This window comes from Dendrobates tinctorius, unplaced genomic scaffold, assembly GCF_039654945.1.
Source record: "Dendrobates tinctorius isolate UK_male_01 unplaced genomic scaffold, ASM3965494v1 ptg000307l, whole genome shotgun sequence".
Classification (NCBI taxonomy): domain Eukaryota; kingdom Metazoa; phylum Chordata; class Amphibia; order Anura; family Dendrobatidae; genus Dendrobates; species Dendrobates tinctorius.
This window is the reverse complement of record NW_027361974.1, coordinates 1826173-1847999: the sequence shown is the minus strand read 5'-3', so window position 1 is coordinate 1847999 and position 21827 is coordinate 1826173. Positions and strand designations below refer to the sequence as shown.

The following is a 21827-nucleotide window of genomic DNA, read 5'->3' as shown; positions in this document are numbered from 1 at the left end:
AGGGGCGGGCAGAGGGCAGCGGCTGTGTCTGACAGGAATGACATAAGTGTGGCGCTGAATAGGGTCAGATTCAGATAAGTGTGGAAAAGCACAAAAAATGTATATAAATAAAAAACCCCTCTACAACGTGCACACACGGCCACTGCGCCAAAATACCTCAGTCACGCCCGGTGTGCCCCGTGTGATACCTCCGTCACGCCCCATGCGATACCTCAGTCACGCCCGGTGTGCCCCGTGTCATACCTCAGTCACGCCCGGTGTGCCCCGTGATACCTCAGCCACGCCCGGTGTGCCCCGTGCGATAAATCAGTCACGCCCCCGTGTGATACCTCCGTCACGCCCGTTGTGCCCCGTGTGTGTGATACGTGTGATACCTCAGTGACGCCCGATGTGCCCCGTGTGATACCTCAGTCACGCCCTGTGTGCCCCGTGTGATACCTCAGTCACGCCCGGTGTGCCCCGTGCGATACCTCAGTGACGCCCGGTGTTCCCCGTGTGATACCTCTGTCACGCTCGTGGTGACCCGTGTGATACCTCAGTCACGCCCGGTGTGCCCCGTGTGATACCTCAGTCACACTCGGGGTGACCCGTGTGATACCTCAGTCACGCCTGGTGTGCCCCGTGTGATACCTCAGTCATGCCCGGTGTGCCCCGTGTGATACCTCAGTCACGCCCGGTGTGCCCCGTGTGATACCTCAGTCACGCCCGGTGTGCCCCGTGTGATACCTCAGTTATGCCCGGTGTGCCCCGTGTGATACCTCTGTCACGCTCGGGGTGACGCGTGTGATACCTCAGTCACGCCCGGTGTGCCCCGTGTGATACCTAAGTTACGCCTTGTGTGATACCTCAGTCACGCCCGATGTGCCCCGTGTGATACCTGTCACGCCCGTTGTGCCCCGTGTGTGTGATACGTGTGATACCTCAGTGACGCCCGATGTGCCCCGTGTGATACCTCAGTCACGCCCTGTGTGCCCCGTGTGATACCTCAGTCACGCCCGGTGTGCCCCGTGCGATACCTCAGTGACGCCCGGTGTTCCCCGTGTGATACCTCTGTCACGCTCGTGGTGACCCGTGTGATACCTCAGTCACGCCCGGTGTGCCCCGTGTGATACCTCAGTCACACTCGGGGTGACCCGTGTGATACCTCAGTCACGCCTGGTGTGCCCCGTGTGATACCTCAGTCATGCCCGGTGTGCCCCGTGTGATACCTCAGTCACGCCCGGTGTGCCCCGTGTGATACCTCAGTCACGCCCGGTGTGCCCCGTGTGATACCTCAGTTATGCCCGGTGTGCCCCGTGTGATACCTCTGTCACGCTCGGGGTGACGCGTGTGATACCTCAGTCACGCCCGGTGTGCCCCGTGTGATACCTAAGTTACGCCTTGTGTGATACCTCAGTCACGCCCGATGTGCCCCGTGTGATACCTGTCACGCCCGGTGTGCCCCGTGTGATACCTCTGTCACGCTCGTGGTGACCCGTGTGATACCTCAGTCACGCCCGGTGTGCCCCGTGTGATACCTCAGTCACACTCGGGGTGACCCGTGTGATACCTCAGTCACGCCTGGTGTGCCCCGTGTGATACCTCAGTCACGCCCGGTGTGCCCCGTGTGATACCTCAGTCACGCCCGGTGTGCCCCGTGTGATACCTCAGTCACGCCCGGTGTGCCCCGTGTGATACCTCAGTTATGCCCGGTGTGCCCCGTGTGATACCTCTGTCACGCTCGGGGTGACGCGTGTGATACCTCAGTCACGCCCGGTGTGCCCCGTGTGATACCTAAGTTACGCCTTGTGTGATACCTCAGTCACGCCCGATGTGCCCCGTGTGATACCTGTCACGCCCGGTGTGCCCCGTGTGATACCTCAGTCACGCCCTGTGTGCCCCGTGTGATACCTCAGTCATGCCCTGTGTGCCCCGTGTGATACCTCAGTCACGCCCGGTGTGCCCCGTGTGATACCTTAGTTACGCCTTGTGTGATACCTCAGTCACGCCCGGTGTGCCCGGTGTGATACCTGTCACGCCCGGTGTGCCCCGTGTGATACCTCAGTCACGCCCTGTGTGCCCCGTGTGATACCTCAGTCACGCCCGGTGTGGCCCGTGTGATACCTCAGTCACGCCCGGTGTGCCCCGTGTGATACCTCAGTCACGCCCGGTGTGCCCCGTGTGATACCTCAGTCACGTCCGGTGTGCCCCGTGTGATACCTCAGTCACACCCGGTGTGCCCCGTGTGATACCTCAGTCACGCCCGGTGTGCCCCGTGTGATACCTCAGTCACGCCCGATGTGCCCCGTGTGATACCTCAGCCACGCCCGGTGTGCCCCGTGTGATATCTCAGTCACGCCCGGTGTGCCCCGTGTGATACCTCAGTCACGCCCGGTGTGCCCCGTGTGATACCTCAGTCACGCCCGGTGTGCCCCGTGTGATATCTCAGTCACGCCCGGTGTGATACCTCAGTCACGCCCGGTGTGCCCCGTGTGATACCTCAGTCACGCCCGATGTGCCCCGTGTGATACATCAGCCACGCCCGTTGTGCCCCGTGTGATATCTCAGTCACGCCCGGTGTGATACCTCAGTCACGCCCGGTGTTCCCCGTGTGATACCTCAGTCACGCCCGGTGTGCCCCGTGTGATACCTCAGTCACGCCCGGTGTGCCCCGTGTGATACCTCAGTCACGCCCGGTGTGCCCCGTGTGATATCTCAGTCACGCCCGGTGTGATACCTCAGTCACGCCCGGTGTGCCCCGTGTGATACCTCAGTCACGCCCGATGTGCCCCGTGTGATACATCAGCCACGCCCGGTGTGCCCCGTGTGATATCTCAGTCACGCCCGGTGTGATACCTCAGTCACGCCCGGTGTGCCCCGTGTGATACCTCAGTCACGCCCGGTGTGCCCCGTGTGATACCTCAGTCACGCCCGGTGTGCCCCGTGTGATACCTCAGTCACGCCCGGTGTGCCCCGTGTGATACCTCAGTCGTGTGATACCTCAGTCACGCCCGGTGTGCCCCATGTGATACCTCAGTCACGCCCGGTGTGCCCCGTGTGTGTTTCTAGTCAATATTTGACGTGGATTTTGGGACAAATTTCGCCCCCTAATAATTGTTACCATGTCCAACGCTCCCTCTGCGGACCCTTCACTGACAGAGAGACCCTCTGATTTTTCCAGAAAAGCAGCTATTCTGCCATTCTGATTTCGTAGTCTGGACAGTTACACAAGCGATGATACCACATACATTATTTTTAAGTTTTTATTTTGCAATTTTTAAAGATATTTTTCATTATTTTTTGTTGCATTATTATATTGGCTGCTCACCTCCATGACACTCCCGCTCCTGCCGTGAGGAGAAAAATGAGCGCTTTACCTGAGGTGGAGCCTCTGAGTCTGACCTGACTGAGGAGGGGGAGGAGTCACTGCCACAGACAGCTGGGAGAGCCAGTCAGTGCTGAGCCACAGGAGGGCGGGACTTCCCACCAGCCAATCCCTGCTTAGCGCGGGCTCCTCTCCTCAGTCACAGTCAGGAGCAGCGCACAGCGCAGCCCCCGGGTGAGGAGTGTGACTGAGCCTGTGTGACGTGGTGTGTGCAGGGACGGACTGGCGCTGAAATTCAGTCCTGGCCTTTGAAATGACACAGGCCCATGAACCAGATGGGACATATTACTAATATTACCCTGGATGGAGGAAAGCAAGATTTTCTACAAGACTATGTCTAATGATACCTGTGGCTGCTGGGGTAAGTGACGGAGTCAGCGACTTTGTGCTCAATCATAACTCTTAACAGTATGGCTGTCTTGAGAACACCGATTCTGTTAACAACGCAGCAGACAAGGCAGCCCACAACCAGACAGGCCCTTCTGGCATTTGCCAGAATTGCCAGATGGCCAGTCCGGCCCTGCGTACATGATGTATGGACGGTGTGATGACAGGCTCCAGCCCCTGCAGCAGATGCACCGTCAGTGCTATGTCCTGACCCCTGTCTGTGTCAGCTATAGTCCCTGATAAGGGCAGAGCGCAGTCTGCACTGGTCACCCCCTAACCCCCTGCAGAGAAGCATAAGGCTGTGTGCACACGCTGCAGATTTGGCCGCTGTGGATCAGTAACCTATGGGAAAAAAAAAAACCCGCTGTGTAGACGGTGCAGAATTTTCCTCGCGGATTTGCTGCGGTTTCAAAACCGCAGAAAGAATTGACATGTCAATTCTTTCTGCGGATTCCAATGCGGTTTGCCATCTCCTCCATTGTGGAGGTGAAAAACCGCAGGGCAAAACTGCAGAGCAATACGCAGGATCCGTAGAGGATTCCGCAGCGTGTGCACACACCCTAAGGCTGCTGAGCCCAATCTGCCCCCCGACAGGACGCGGCAGCCCCCTCCCCGACAGGACGCGGCAGCCCCCTCCCCGACAGGACGCGGCAGCCCCCTCCCCGACAGGACGCGGCAGCCCCCTCCCCGACAGGACGCGGCAGCCCCCTCCCCGACAGGACGCGGCAGCCCCCCCCCCCCGACAGGACGCGGCAGCCCCCCCCCCCCGACAGGACGCGGCAGCCCCCCCCCCCGACAGGACGCGGCAGCCCCCCCCCCCCGACAGGACGCGGCAGCCCCCCCCCCCCGACATGACGCGGCAGCCCCCCCCCCCCCGACATGACGCGGCAGCCCCCCCCCCCCGACATGACGCGGCAGCCCCCCCCCCCCGACATGACGCGGCAGCCCCCTCCCCGACAGGACGCGGCAGCCCCCTGACTGGACACGGCAGCCCCCCCCCCCCGACAGGACGCGGCAGCCCCCCCCCCCCCGACAGGACGCGGCAGCCCTCCCGACAGGCCTCTCTCACAGGAGCGTATAACATGGCCGGGCGCTGTTTGATGTTTTATCAGATAACACTCGGCACAATGTTATACTATGGGGCAGCGCAGATCTGTGGTTTTTTCTCTACGAACCAAAATTGGCCTGTGGAATAATAAATCTTCAGCACGCAGCGAGTGGCTCTGGAATTCGGATCACACGCATCCACTGAAATCTATGGATGCGTCTGATACGTCGGCCTGCACTCAGCTGTCATCTGACTGCAGTCCGACATCCACAGCCTCAGACAATGGAGAAATTAAGTTTTCTTCTCAATGTGCTCCGATTCTTTCGTCCAAGAGACTCGGATCACACAAAGGCTGAGTTCCCATTGCGTCATGGCCATGCGTTTAACCCATCCATTACTTAGCGGCACTAACGCTATGTAACGGATGCGTTAATGCACCCATTGGTCGCCATTATAGTAACGCATCTTAACGCATTTCAAATTCGGCATGCGTTACTTTGTGACGCACCCTCGAACGCGGTCTACCCCGTTTTCGGGTGCGTTACGTCTAGCGAAATGCCACCATGTGTTAGCGCATAAGTTAGCGCTAAGGGTAAAAAAGATGTAAAAAATGACATCAGCGTTAGCGCATCCGTTTAACGGATCCATTAAACGGATGCCCCTAATGCATTATGAACCTAGCCTAAGATGACACTCGGATGAGAGTTTGAGCCGAGTGTCAGTAGCATAATTGAGCCTATTCTCTCGCATGAGAGAATCATTCCTCGTGTGACCCCAGCCTTACACTTTTTTCCTCGGGACAATTCTTCGTCGGGTACATTTTAATCACAATAATTATCCCCAAGTAACACAACCTGTATCTCATAAGGGTTCACGTACCGCAAATAACTAGATATCACAATAATAGAAACCAATATGTAAAAAATGGTCCCAAAAATTGGTACTTGATGAATGAAAGTATATCTTTATTGTAAAGACAATTAAAAACATAATTACAAGAAAGGTGCTAGATCAAAATAATGGAGAGAGACTACAAATCCCTGGGGTATCCCACTGATGTACTCAAGCCCCAAACAGTAAAATCCAATTCAGTCACAAAGGTGTACAGGTAATAATAATAGCTGCAACACACAATGAAGAAGACAACATGTGAAAAACGCGAATAATAGCAGTACGTAGTAGTTATAGGACAATATAACCCATTTTAATCAAAATACTGCCATGAATGTTTGTATAAGAAGTATATAGGGGCCAAGTGTCCCAATATTGACTACACTGAAAACAGCTGCTATTAGCCAAAAATGCGCAGCACCTGGAAAATTGTGAAAAAATAAATAACATGCCTAGTAAAGGGCTGGTGGAGATCCCTGGGCGTCCCTCTGCCCCGACGCGCGTTTCACTCTGCTTCTATGGTCTGCTTTTAGTATCGTCAAAATCGTACAGACTTGACAGGTTGGCAGGTCATTTTTGCAATACAAGAAATGCTGTAAAAGCAAAAAAAGATGGCGTTTTGCAGCATTTTGACAAGTATGAAGAATAACCCACAGGGAATCCGCCTCAAATAAGTGAGAGATCACTTTTTTTTTTTTTTTTCCACGGCAAGGTTTTCAAAACCTAATAAAACAAAAAGACTTGAAAGTTGATTGAACTTGAATAAGAAAAGTATTAAAAAAGGCTAGATTCACATGGAGAACAAAAAATCTGGCAAATTCTTAAAGAGGAATCCACTTCGGGAAATGTTTCCTCGTGGAATCCACTGCAAACTTGACACTGTCAAGTAAAAAACTGGCTGCAAAACAGGAAAAAACAAAGCCCTAAAAAGCATTTTCTCATCATTGCATTTTTAGAATTTTTGAGGATTTTTTTTTTAAGGTGGTCTGGTCCAAAACTTGTTCAAAAACTTTGAAAACTTCCCCAATTCATTCCTATGGGAAATCAACTTTGCTGTTCATATGAGTACGGTAATTTTTTTTGAGCGGGTATTTTTTTTTTTTTTTTTTTACAGAAGTGGTTTTGAAGAAACGATGAAGAAATACATCAGGATAAGACTTTGCCAACAAACAGCAACCTTGTACGCCCTCAGAGTCCTCCTGGATGGAGAAAGAAAAATGTTGTGAAGAAACGGAGAGTGGTGGTCATGGGGGATTCCCTGCTGAGAGGAACAGAGGCCGCTATCTGCAGACCGGATATAACTACAAGAGAAATGTGCTGTCTTCCAGGTGCAAAAATTAAAGATGTGTCTGACAGGATATCAGGACTCTTCAGACCTACAGATGACTACCCATTCCTGCTACTACATGTGGGGACAAATGACACCGCAAGAAACGACCTGGAAATCATCTGCAGAGACTTTGAAGACTTAGGCAAGAAAGTGAAAGAACTGGGAGCGCAGGTGGTCTTCTCTTCCATCCTCCCAGTGGATGGCCATGGAACAAGGAGGTGGAATAAGATTCTGCAGGTGAACAACTGGCTACGTCGATGGTGCCGTCAGCAACGATTTGGATTTCTGGATCACGGAGTGAACTACTTATACGATGGACTACTTGCTAGAGATGGGGTGCATCTTACGAAGACTGGAAAGCATGTATTTGGAAGTCGCCTTGCTACACTTGTAAGGAGAGCTTTAAACTAGAACAACATGGGAAGGGAAGCAAAAGACCAGAAAAAGCCATACACCTGACAAATGCTATTGAGAACTCTGCTATTAGAAGTGGAAAGGAAGAACAAAGACGAAAGAATCTAATTAATAAAAATATTGGAGAAAGAGAAACCAATCACAAACTAAAATGTTTCTATACTAATGCACAAAGCATGGGCAACAAACAAGGAGAATTGGAACTACTAACACAGGAACAGAAATATGATGTAATTGGAATCACTGAAACTTGGTGGGACAATACACATGATTGGAATACAAGACTAGAAGGATACAACTTATTTGCAAGAAACAGACTTGATAAACGAGGAGGGGGTGTCGCATTGTATGTTCGAAACGCGTATATCTGCACAGAGATTGAAGCTTCAGAGACTGGGAGTTCTGTGGAAACTGTTTGGGTAAGAATACAAGGACAGAACAATGGAAAGGACACCATTGTAGGCATTTACTACAGGCCGCCTGTGCAAGCCGAAGATATAGATGAACTCTTTATGCATCAGATGGCCAAGTTCTCCCAAAAATATGACATAGTTGTCATGGGAGATTTCAACTATCCAGACATTTGTTGGGAATCTCTCTCAGGCAAAACTAACAGGTCAAGGAAATTCTTATCCTCTCTTGCTGACAACTTTATCTTCCAAAAGGTAAGGGAGAAAACAAGGGGAACTGCTACCTTGGATCTAATGCTTATAAACAGGGAGGAAATGGTTGAGGAGGTAAAAGTGGCTGGGACCCTAGGAGGTAGCGACCATGCTATTTTAGAATTTTGGATTACTAGAGGTGGAAGACCTGTGAAGACTCAGACATCAAGGTTAGATTTCAGAAAGGCAGATTTTAAGGGATTCAGAAAGAGAATTGGAGGGATCCAATGGCTGGATATCCTTAAAGACAAAAATGTCCAGGAAGGATGGGAAATCTTGAAAAATGAAATTCTCAAAGCACAGTTGTTAACAATTCCGAAAAGAGGGAAGAATAGGAAGCATTTAAGGAAACCAGGATGGATGAACACAGAACTTAAGCACATGCTAAAAAGGAAGAAAAAAATGTTTATAAAATGGAAAGAGGGAGGCATATCTAAAGAAGAATATAATGCTGTCTGCAGAACCTGCAGGGCACAAATCAGATTATCTAAAGCTGAAAATGAACTGAGGCTTGCAAGAGATGTCAAAAGCAATAATAAAGGATTTTGGGGATATGTCAAAAGTAAAAGAAAAGTCAAAGATGCTATAGGATTTTTACAGGATGAAAATGATGAAATGGTAAGACAGGATGTTGAGAAGGCTGAACTTTTAAATTCCTATTTTGCATCTGTTTTCTCTCAGAAAGGAAATGCAACATCAACTGTTATTCACTGTCCTATTAAGGGAATAGAAGAATCCAGGATATCTATAAACAGAAAGATAGTGAGGAAACACTTAGCTAACCTAAATGAATTCAAGTCTCCAGGTCCAGATGAATTACACCCCAGAGTACTGAAGGAGATAGCAGAAGAAATTTTTGAACCCCTCTCCATAATCTTTGAAAATTCTTGGAGAACAGGAGAAGTGCCAGAAGACTGGAGAAGAGCAAATGTTGTTCCTATCTTCAAAAAGGGGAAGAAGGTGGACCCAGGCAACTATAGGCCGCTGAGTCTGACTTCTATACCAGGAAAAATCTTTGAACAAATTATTAAACAACATGTATGTCAATACCTGGATAAGAATGAAGTGATTAAACAGAGTCAGCATGGGTTTCTAACTAATAAGTCATGTCAGACTAACTTAATTTCCTTCTATGACGGTATCACTGATTGGGTGGATCAAGGAAATGCTGTAGATATAGTATATCTTGACTTCAGCAAAGCATTTGACAAAGTCTCTCATACAATCCTTATTGAAAAAAATGACTAAGTATGGAATGGACAAGGCAACTGTTAGGTGGATTCATAACTGGCTTAGTGATCGGACCCAAAGAGTGGTCGTAAATGGCTGCACATCCAGTTGGAAGAATGTCTCAAGTGGGGTACCACAGGGCTCTGTCCTGGGCCCTGTATTGTTCAACATCTTTATCAACGATTTAGATGAAGGAATTGAGGGTAAACTGATTAAATTTGCTGATGACACAAAGCTAGGAGGGATAGCTAATACTAGAGAAGAGAGAGAGAGGATTCAAAAAGATTTAAATAAACTGGAGAAGTGGGCAGCAACTAACAGAATGGTTTTTAACAGGGAGAAATGCAAAGTACTACATCTGGGCAATAAAAATGAAAAAAGCATATATAGAATGGGAGGAATAGGGCTAAGTGACAGCACATGTGAAAAAGACTTGGGTATACTAATAGATCACAGACTGAATATGAGTCAACAGTGTGATGCAGCAGCAAAAAAGGCAAATGCAATTCTAGGATGTATTAACAGAAGCATACAGTCTAGATCACGTGAAGTCATTATTTCCCTCTACTCCTCTTTGGTCAGACCTCATCTGGAATATTGTGTCCAGTTTTGGGCACCACATTTTAAAAAAGACATCAACAAACTGGAGCAAGTTCAGAAAAGAGCGACCAGAATGGTGACCGGTCTGCAAACCCTGTCTTATGAGGAAAGGTTGCAGGATTTGGGAATGTTTAGTTTGCAAAAGAGAAGACTGAGAGGAGACTTAATAGCTGTCTACAAATATCTAAAGGGCTGTCACATTGTAGAAGGATCAACTTTATTCTCATTTGCACAAGGAAAGACTAGAAGCAATGGGATGAAACTGAATGGGAAGAGACACAGATTAGATATTAGAAAAAACTTTTTGACAGTTAGAGTGATCAATGAGTGGAACAGGCTGCCACGAGAAGTGGTGAGTTCTCCTTCAATGGAAGTCTTCAAACAGAGGCTGGACAGACATCTGACTGGGATGATTTAGCGAATCCTGCTTTGAGCAGGGGGTTGGACCAGATGGCCCAGGAGGTCCCTTCCAACTCTACGATTCTATGATTCTATGATTAATAATATGACATGCGTTTTTTTTCAAAGTGGAATCTTTGAAGCAAGAACTGCAAATTTAAAGGTGAAAAAACTCTTCCAAACTGCGTCAGTAAAAAATTATTTTTTCCAAAAACTAATAGAAAAAAAAAGAGTATTTCCTGAAAAATTAAAATTTGTGGTTTTTGGAAAGTCTGAATATATTTTAGAATCCAAAACAGACACTTGAGGACAAATGATCCCGACTTGTCTTGAAGCATCTTCCGCCTGCTTGGTTCGCACACATCTAGAAGATGCTGTGTGCCCAAACCCCTTGCTTTTATGGGAGCCTTTTAGGGGCAAATACCCATTAATGTAATTTTTTTTTTACATTTTATTTGTATTGTGTTTTTCCAATGTAATTAATACAACTGCACACTTTTGCACCTAGCAGGTTCTGTGGACGGTGCAGGGCTGTACGGCGCCGGATAATTCCAATTTGATTTTGCCAATAAAACATTGCGAGCTGCAATGTAAGAATCTGAATAATGCAATTTATGTATTCTTTTCCATGTCCTTCTTATCTTCCCTTATATGAAAAGTGACAAAAAAGTCTTATAGATAAATAGGTTTGACCTATAAAGTGAAACAACAGCAAGAAAAATCTGGATGGCTCAGGCGAAGAGAACGCGGCTTTATTTTCAGTAAATACCCGACGATCAAACCCGGCCTGTTTACTCCACAATATTTCAGAGAAAAGATCCATAAATTCTGACAGAGCCTCATAAGACTTAAACAAGTTTCAGAAAATGTGACTTAAAGGACATTTTTCTTTTCTAAATTAAATCTAATCTCCCTGGGTCTTTCTCTCTGGGGTCTTTACAAATTGAAGGTCTGAATCAGCATTTGCGTTTTTTTTTATTATTAATATTTTAAGTCTCTTCTATTGTTTTGTTTTTGGGGTATTTGTATTCATGAAGGCTGGACTTCCCGAAAAATAAATAAAGATTGCTGGACGAATCATTAACAATCTTAAATACACAGGCGATACAAGAAGCGTAGATGGAATGGAGAACTTATTACGGAGTGTCAAGATGGAAAGCTCTGACATGGGACTGCTACTCAACACAAAGATATTGACTACTGCCAGTATGACTGGGATATATTTGAGATGGCCGGCGACGAACTGGAAGTTGTAAAGGACTTCAACCTACTCTGATCAAAGATCACTCAAGATGGAGCGACGACACCGGAAGTCAATAGGAGAATAGCTAGGGGCAAATCAACAATGAAGTCACTGGGCAAGGTCTTCTAATCGAGCAACATCTCACTGGTGATGAAGACGCGGCTCGTACATAGTCAGGTCTTTTCTGTGGTAACATACGGATCCGAAACCTGGACGATAAAGAAACAGGACAAAAGAAGAGTCAATGACTTCAAAATGTGGTGCTGGAGATGGATGTTATGAATACCATGGATGGAAATAAGAATAAACAAATCAATTTTGGAACAAATCAAGCCAGACATGACACTCGAGACATGGATCACCAAGCTACGACTTTCCTACTTTGGACACATCATATAGAATCATAGAATCGGAAGGGACCTCCTGGGCCATCTGGTCCAACCCCCTGCTCAAAGCAGGATTCACTAAATCATCCCAGTCAGATGTCTGTCCAGCCTCTGTTTGAAGACTTCCATTGAAGGAGAACTCACCACTTCTCGTGGCAGCCTGTTCCACTCATTGATCACTCTAACTGTCAAAAAGTTTTTTCTAATATCTAATCTGTGTCTCCTCCCATTCAGTTTCATCCCATTGCCTCTAGTCTTTCCTTGTGCAAATGAGAATAAAATTGATCCTTCTACAATGTGACAGCCCTTTAGATACTTGTAGACAGCTATTAAGTCTCCTCTCAGTCTTCTCTTTTGCAAACTAAACATTCCCAAATCATGCAACCTTTCCTCATAAGACATGGTTTACAGACCGGTCACCATTCTGGTCGCTCTTTTCTGAACTTGCTCCAGTTTGTTGATGTCTTTTTTAAAATGTGCCCAAAACTGGACACAATATTACAGATGGGGTCTGACCAAAGAGGAGTAGAAGGAAATAATGACTTCACGTGATCTAGACTGTATGCTTCTGTTGATACATCCTAGAATTGCATTTGCCTTTTTTTCTGCTGCATCACGCTGTTGACTCGTATTCAGTCTGTGATCTATTAGTATAACCAAGTCTTTTTCACATGTGAAGAGAACAGTCACTGGAGAAGGACACCATGGTCAGAAGAATAGAAAGATCAAAGCAAAGAGGAAGATCAGCAACCTGATGGATAGATACTATCAAGAAGATGGCGGAGAAGACCCTGGTGGACCCATCTAGACTTGCACAAGATCGATCTTCCTACAGAGCATTCATCCATCAAGTCGACATGGCTCGAGATTGAGTTGAAGGCCGTTAATAAAAAATAATATACATCATCCTTGGCACTTCAGAGGTTCTCATGACTCAGTTCCTCCTGCAATTATGTGGGTTTTTTTTTTACTTTGTACTCCGCATTGATGAGGGGCAACACCCCTGAAACAGCTGTCTGTGGATGGATACCTGGCCTTGGTATTTCCCTTGTCATATCTTTTAGCTCGTAAAGAGCTGGATATTGACTTAAAGGGCCACTTAATATGGTGGTAATGGTGGTTTCCGAAAGGAGCCACTCCTTGGCTGGGTCCTTCCCTAGAGGAAGATCTGGCTAGTCCCGTGTTTGAGGCTCTTAAATGAGGTTCCACGGACTTTATTTGCATATCTGGTTGGATCGGACAGATATATTAAATCAGCCTGCATCGATTGTCTGCACTTCTATTACTAGATGCTACTCTGCTCAAGGCCTCTTTCTATTTATGTATGTACATTTGTTTTTTTTTCTGCATCAGCCCCCAGGGAAAACTCACACTTGTTTAACTTTCTGTGTAATAGATGCACTTGTAGCAGACAAAGGGACAATTGAGCCTCCTGCATATTTAATACCGATGGCCTAGTAAATAAAGACGAAATCTTTGTAGTGGAACATCTGGTAGGAGAGAGGCGATTTTGTGTATCGAATGCTAATGAATCATGTCTGCAACGCTGCCAGCGGCAAACAGAGATCAATATGGAAATGTCAATTTAAAAAGGATTTTAATACATTGTTACCTTTTTTTTTACCTGGACTTATATTTTATTGGTATTTCTGAATGCATGATTGGGGGGCAGGTTCACTCTGCTGGCACCATCATAGTCTATTGCCTAGTCGGTGCATACGTCCAAACCCCTTTTTGCAGGGGGTTCGGATGTAAGCCCCGACGGGGCCACCAAAACACAATGCCAGAGGCGCCAGAACACAACATGAAAGTACCGTTAGGCTCTGCAGAGACCCATTTTTGGGGATCCCTACTGGGAGTCCCAGTAGATGAACCCCCCCCCAGCCGTCAGTGGTCAATGTGGTCAGAACCCTTTAAAGGGTCTAAGTAAAGATCCTTTAACACTAGAATGTGCTATCAATATCTGTGCACTTTGACCTCTGACAATCACTATAGGGAGTGTAATTCTAGAATTAAAAGGAAAATTCTACTTTTTGGCAAAAACTTGCATTGTATGCGAGATTAGTCCAGAAAACAGTTCCTGTACAGACTTTACCTGGGTTGTAGAATGGAAAAAGTGCTAGTTCTATAAAAAGGTGGATTATTTTGCCAAAGTTTTAATTTGCTGCCTTAGCCGTGGCATTATCTGAATACCCAGGCCGAGGAAGAGCGGCTGGTTAAAGTTCTTGAATAATGACATTTATTTACATAGCATGGTACCACCTAGTGGTCATAATGTATATCAATGTGCATGTCCGCCTGAATGGTCGCACATGCTCAGGTTCTCCACCTACAGCCAGGTCTGTACATAGTGGATCCTATGTTCACTGTATAGCAACCATTAAAAATAGCTTTCTGCCCGCTTGTCAGAAAAGGAGCAACAGGGAAGTAAAAAGTAATTTTATTGTCAGCTGCCAGAGGCAGAAGGAGACTGATTCCATTTAGAGTCTGTCCCAGCTGCTCTGATTAGCAACTCATCTAAATGAGTCAGTACAATAAACAATGTTAATCAATTCTAGCCACACAGTAGCCGGTGTTATAGTCTGCTCTTGCAGTCTTATCACATACCTAAGATAAAGCTCTTCAAGGAAACGCCCTGAAATCTTGCAAGGCAATAGGGATTTCATGACAAAAGAGAAAAAGATGTCAGCAGAGGGTAATAAAAGCTCATCTTTTCCAGTGAGGATTTTAAACCTACTAGAAGCAAAAAAAACAATTATTGCGAAAAGGGTATTTATAGCCTGAACATAACACCGACAACCAGGCTTCTTGACCCCGCGTCCCTGGTTGCTGCTCCATCTCCTAGTGTCACTATGAGGCGGCTCCTGCGAGGTGCAATTATCTGTACGCTGCCTTCTGAATAGAGGACTGGCAATTATCAGGGAAGCACAAGAGCCCTACACTAATCGGTGTACTTTCATCACAGACAAGCCTGGCAGCATCTGCATCCATTGTCGTAATATTCAGTGTATTCTGGGACACGCAGCTGTCAATCATCTACATGTTTGATCCAGTCTCAAAGTATTCACCAAAGCGTATACTTCTACTTTATTTCAGTATCTGTCAAAGGTAAAATCATGGGGCCCCAATTACTATGTGCCATGTATAATACTATTATATTTTTTTTTTTTTTTTTTTATTGGCCTTGGTATCAGTCTCGAGCCATGGTGACTTGATGGATGAACGCTCTGTAGGAAAATCGATCTTGTGCAAGCCTAGATAGGTCCACCAGGGTCTTCTCTGCTGTTATTTTGATAGTCATATGGTATTGATAACATCTTTTCTTCTCCAGCACTACATTTCGAAGGCATTGATTCTTTTTTGTACCGGTTTTGCATCCATACCACAGAGAAAAGCAAGCTATGTAAGAGTCGGGTGTTCTTCTCCTGTGAGATGTTCCTTGATTTGAAGACCGTGTCCGCTGACTTCGTTGTTGATATGCCCATAGCTATTCACCTATTGACTTGTGCTTCCCATCTGTGTTAAGTCCTTTATTCCACCTACGCTTGTTGCTTATCAATGTTGCATAATTTGTGTATTTAAGATTGTTGATGATTCGGTCAGCAATTTTGATTTTCTTTTTCGGCAGGTCCATCTTTCCTGAAAATTGCTTCTGCATATCAGTTGAAGAGAAATGGTTAGAGGATGCAGCCTTGTCTGATCTCTAATGTGACCAAAGGGCCCCCCTCATGTACCGAAACCCATTACTTCTTCTTAGCTGAGCAATATGGAAAGGAACTAGTTAAAACAATATGGATTACCCCTTCATCATTTCCAGAATGCACAGCTTGTGCCAGTTTCCAGATACGACTGTTACCTGTGCGCCCCTTAGGCCATGTGCACACGGTGCGGATTCGGCTGTGGATCTGCAACGTTTCAGGCTCTGTGGGTCCGCAGCAGATTTAGGTGTTTTGTCTAGTACCATTGTTTTCAATGGTAAACTGAAAAACGCTGTGCACATGCTGCGGATTTTTCTGCGCAGATTTGCTACGGGTTACAATCCGCAGCATGTCAATTCTTTGTGCAGATTCCGCTGCGGTTTCACACCACCTCCATTGTAGAGGTGTGAAACCGCAGGGCTAAACCTCAGGCTAATCCGCAGGTCTTTTGACCTGAGAATTTACCTGCAGATTTTTCCAAATCTGCAGGACCAAAAACTAAGCTCAGCAGTGTGATACAATATGTTTGTGTTTGTTTTTCCCATGTCACATACACACAGTGCCAATATTGCCACACAGGTTCTGATTCCAGCCTGTAATGTTTCGTGCAGAGAATTGGGGTAGACTCTTGACAACCCAGACCCCTAGATGATTTTTTGTGTAATACTAGTGATTCGTGCCATCTGTCGCGTGTAATGCTATAAATTGAAGTAGAATTACATTGACACTATTGAAAAGTTAAAAATAGTAAGAAAGTAAAATCCGACATAAAAAGTTATTTATTACTCATTTTATGATGTTTCCTTCTATCAACTGAATGACGTTTAGAAAGAAAACAAACTGTTACATTGTGTTCATTCCTGGTGAACTTTAATCTAAAGCATGGTGCATGATGTCACACATCGTGGATTTACTCATTTATTGCTTCTGAGGGTAATACAGCTGTGTCATACAGCATACGTTTCCTTTATTGCTTCTAATGGCCCTGAACATCGTATTAAAACATGCCATGAATGAAGTTATTAAGGCAACCTAAACATTATGTTCCGGAAGACCATTGCTCAATTGCAAAGGTATTAAAAGGTTTAGGGTGGCCATACACATTAGATCTAAGTCCGCAGAACACGCACATTTCCTCGGGGCTGTCTGACTGTGTAATAATGGATAAGGAACGATGTCTCTCTGCGAGTGACGGGTGTTGGAGGAAAGAAGGATTGGGTATATTGATTTTCATTATGCCTGATTCCTTTTTTTTTATAACCTTTTGCAACTGAAAATGCTTGCATACCTGAGTGTGCATGTGTATCAAGGGATGAAAAGGCATTGGAGGTAGAAAAAAAACATAAGGTGTATAGAAGATTTCATTAATGTTAAAATGGAATTTTACATAACTATTCTCTTGTCTCAAAGATGGCGGTAGTTGCTGAGATCCCTACTTTCTGGTAAAATGAGAAAGCACCCAATAAAGTTGTTCTCTAGTATAGTACTGAGCATCTCGTCTTCAGTCTTGAAGTGCTCAGCTGAGAGCTTCTGCTCCTTCGTTTTAGTGATCGGTAAGGGTCTTGGAAAATAGACACAGGGCCGTCATTTATGTATTACTGCCATTACTGGTGCGTGGGGCCCTGTGAGCAGAAGCAAAGAGAAGGGCCTGGACTGGGTGAAACACGCTGCGCAGCCTGCGGTGAGGCAGCACAGCTGAGCCAAAGTGTAAGTGGCCTGGTAGACTGCGTGGCACGCTGGGGCCAAGGCTAATTACTTTGCTTACGGTACATTGTATTGCCACCGAAGAGGGGGGCCCATCCACGTCTGGCATCAGATGCTTACGGCCCACCCTCTGTTCCTATACGGCTGACGTGCCCTGGGCCCTTGCGGCACATTATAAGCAGAAATTGCAGGTCCAAAAGTACTGATGTGCTCTCCCCTGCCCGCTATATATGTGATATGGTGTTCGATGGGAACTATTAATGTGCGATTGGTCATGATCTGGTGCAGAAGTGGAGTTTTGCCAAGAGTGGACAGTGGGACTGTGGAAGGTTAGAGAGGGGTGGAGGAGGAGCTGGTGTGGACCCTCAGGCTCGAAAATTTTGCCAGTACGGGGCCCTGAAATTCCTGATGGCAGCCCTGTCTGGACCACACCAATAAAAACTCTTGACGCGTCTCCATTACATAGCAAAAGTTTTATAAAAGTTCAGTAAAAGTTTTAAGCGGTTCTTTAGTTAAATCAATCCCTTTTTAATAGGCAAGTTCACTGGCTACATGGCGGTCTTTGATTTCAGAGAACAGCTACGTTCTTACACTGTAAAAGCTGTTGTGCTCTTATTTACAAGGGAGGTCGATTTGGGGGACACTACCTAAAAACCATTTAATATGCTGGCATAATTTATGACATCACATCTGTTTAGAGCTCTGTTTGGGTCGTTGCTCAGACCTGATGATGCAGTCAGTATTACCGCTGATTGCCAGGGAACACCCGGCAATGATCACCATACCTCCAGGACAATCAAATCCTGGCAGTGAGGAGAGTGTGAAACCTGAGTGCAATGAAACCTGGTAAATTATGAAACAGATTTGGATGCTCCTAAATGACATCATCATGAGTACACCATAGTATAAGGGGTCCTATACATAATAGACATCTATAGACCTAACGATGGTTCAGCCAGCACTTGCTCGTGTGTTCTCTAGGAGAGAGCCGCTGTCAGACTCCTCTGATGGTGGCTTATATCGCGGAAATCAAAAGGGCCAGCAGTTGAAAATTGGACATGCCAGATCAGTATTTGCCCCGAAATCATCTATCGGGAGGTTCGGCGATGGGTATGGGGTCCTCAAGATTCTCACTACTGATTCAGACTGACATACAGAATACAGTATTTCCACATTGAGTGTAACATAATTGCATTAAGCTGCTTATTGGAAGTAACAATACATGTTGTTTTCCAGAACAATAGCAAATTGTTCCTAGAAATTTTGGAGCAATGATACAAAGTAGCAAAAAGCATTGGTGTTGGGATTATGGCCACGGCTACCGATGTTACGACGCTGCGCGTCTGCCGGGAAGTGTATACGATTGGTAGGTATCGTGCATGTGTCCTATGCCATTGAGAAGGACATGTGTGTGATAACTGCTGATTGTGCATGCGTCTAGGCAGGTGTGTGGGGTCATAAAGCCATCAACGCTGCAGAGTGAGTGTCACGCCGCGCTCACCTGGGGGAGCGGGACCTCAGTCCCGACGTCATCTCTTCCGGAGCCGGGGTCCGCCGGGTGTGCACGCGCACCTCTCGTACCTAGGTCCCTGTCTCCTCCATGTTATGTCTGCGCTTGCGCGCTTTTCTCAGTTCGATCTCCAGGTCAGTCCTCTCTATGGTACTGGAGGACTTGACCCAGGAAGCTCTCGTGATCATGTGCTATATCAGGCCACCTCTTCCTAGGGGAGGTGCCTGATTATTGTTGTGCTTCCTGGCTTGGTCTGCAGTGTCCCTGCCTGGCTGTGCGCTGTATTCAGGTCCCCTGCCTTGCACTCTGTTGTGCCTCTTGGCACACGCTCTGAACCCGTACTCTGCCTTGTACTTGGTTGTGCCTCCTGGCACACGCTCTGACACTGTACTCTGTCTCATACTCAGTTGTGCCTCCTGGAACACACTCTGATTCCGTGCTCTGTCTCATACTCAGTTGTGCCTCCTGGAACACACTCTGATTCCGTGCTCTGTCTCATACTCAGTTGTGCCTCCTGGCACACACTCTGATTCCGTGCTCTGTCTCATACTCAGTTGTGCCTCCTGGCACACACTCTGATTCCGTGCTCTGTCTCATACTCAGTTGTGCCTCCTGGCACACACTCTGATTCCGTGCTCTGTCTTATACTCAGTTGTGCCTCCTGGCACACACTCTGATTCCGTGCTCTGTCTCATACTCAGTTGTGCCTCCTGGCACACACTCTGATTCCGTGCTCTGTCTTATACTCAGTTGTGCCTCCTGGCACACACTCTGATTCCGTGCTCTGTCTTATACTCAGTTGTGCCTCCTGGCACACACTCAGACCCTGTGCTTTGTCTCATACTCAGTTTTGCCTCCTGGCACATGCTCTGATCCTGTACTCAGTCTCTTACTCTGTTGTGCCTCCTGGCACACGTACCAATCCTGTGCTCTGTCTTATGCTCAGTTGTGCCCTCTGGCACACACCCTGCTCCTGTACTCTGTTACACCTCCTGGCACACATGCTGCCTGACTCAGTGCTCTGACGTGCTCCTTGCACGCATCCTGCTTCACTCAAACCCGGACGCACGAAGTCTCTGTATATCACGTTTTCCCGTGTCCACGCTTTACACGTTCCTGCAGACACACTCACCCACTCGTGTCTCCTGTGAGCCGGCCGCATGGTGCCAGCAGTCGTGGTGCCTCACCCCCTGGGGCTTGCCCCTGACACTCCCTGGATAGGGGGTGGTCTTCACTAGGTCAGCTCGCCCTGGGAGGGTTGGTGTCACGACCCAGAGGGTCCACTCGAGGAGTCGTCACAGTGAGTGCCCCTGAAATAACCCTTTGAGAGGTTGTCCAGGACTAGATTAAAAGCCAAAAAACTAACAGGCAGGTAGTTAACTACCTTTCTGTTCTATCCAGAGCTGTCTCAGAGCGGTCACTGACTCTGCTCCTGCTGCTTCACATCAAAAAAGCAGATTTTCCTCTTCTAGGTTGCTCAGTTAACAGGACATGACTACCGACGTCATGATGATTGACAGTTGGCTCCCCGCAGTTAGGCAGCAGGGAGCCGGTTGTCAACCAGCATGATGTCAGCAGTCACGCCCCATCTACAGAGCAGAGCGGGAAGAGAAGCCTCTGGTCTGTCGACGTGACGTCAGCAGAAGCCGCTGAATCATTGCCAGAAGCGGTCAGTGACCGCTCTGTGCCGGGCAGAACAGACATAGTACAACAAATGAATCTAGTCCTAGATAGCCCCTTTAAGTACCATATCTCAAACACTTCCCTTGTAAGGGCTTGTTCATACAATTGTATTTTTGATCAGAGGGCGGTCTGTGGGGAAAAAAAAACAAAACCGCATCTGGAGCAATGTTATTCAATGGGGAAGTGTAGATAAGTGATTGTTTGTTGTTTTTTTTTTTACTTCCATAAAATGAATGAGACTCGCCCATCCAAGTCTATGGGTGCACAAAAAGAAAAATCGGATGCCATACGGAGCCATAATCTAGCATCCGATGTGTACGTATGCATGGAAAACTGTAGAACAGATTGCACACGGATGACAAGAGAGAAAGACTTGTCTGAGCTTTCTGGGTGACAGAGCTATTTTTTATACGCTGGTGTGAACTGACCCTTATTGTGAGCATGAATTAATTAGCGCAGTCCCTTATCTGCTATCTAGTAACTACTTGGAAGGTGGCAGTGTCCCCAACCTGCTGTGCCCCTAGACAGCTGCCCAGTTCCACTGCTAGAAGTATACCAGCTCTGTGCATTGTACAGACCTCACAGATGACAGCTGACATTGCCTGTCCATGTAGACAAGGCTGAAATGCTCTGATTGCTGCACCAGTATCTGTAGCTGTCAGTACAGCAGCCAGCCAGGTTCTGCTGCTTCCAGGCTGCAGCCTCTATTGTGCTGCTCCTGTTTGTTGTGTTTGCAGGTAGCAGGGGCCAAAGTGCAGAGACAGGGGGCGTAGCTGAGCGAATGGGTAGGGCCAGAATAAAGCACGCCCCTGCCATTGGGAAAGTCAGACAGGTCTGCAAGAAGCTCAGAGATAGGAAGCAGCAGACACTGGATACAGCTGGAGGGATCCAGAGAGGGAGAATACATATATACTGCAGCACCCAGGGCTGCTCACCTGCTGGAGGAAGCATGACTGATACTCTGCACCCAAGGGACCTCAAGGGACATGGGCTCCCTGATCAGAGCTACTTCAGAAAGGTAAGAGGCTCCCTACACTGTAGCCACATAATGTGCAGTGATACCATGTATCCACTATTGATTATGTACCATAGATTGACTACTGTTTATGCACAGTAATACAATGTATCCACTACTATCTGCGTTTATACAATATAGCCAAGCCTATGTTATCTAGTGATACAATGTATCCACTTCTGCCTATCTACAGTGATATAATGTATCCTCTCCAGATTATTTACAGAGATATCCAATGTATACACTCATTTATCAAGTGATTC

The 21827-nt window shown here is 47.0% G+C and overlaps 1 protein-coding gene across 2 annotated transcripts in view; it reads left to right on the top strand.

Moving 5' to 3' along the window:
- Positions 1-3557: 3557 nt before the first annotated feature.
- Positions 3558-21827, top strand: part of RHPN2 (rhophilin Rho GTPase binding protein 2) — a 72633-nt gene continuing 54363 nt past the window's right edge. Inside the window, exon 1 of one of the 2 annotated variants that reach the window (XM_073560857.1) lies at positions 3558-3725. In XM_073560857.1, coding sequence (XP_073416958.1) covers positions 3705-3725 — 21 coding nt within the window. In that variant the 5' untranslated portion in view covers positions 3558-3704. Of the gene's footprint in view, positions 3726-21366; positions 21568-21827 lie in introns of those variants that run through there. The other variant, XM_073560856.1, reaches the window with a different exon arrangement.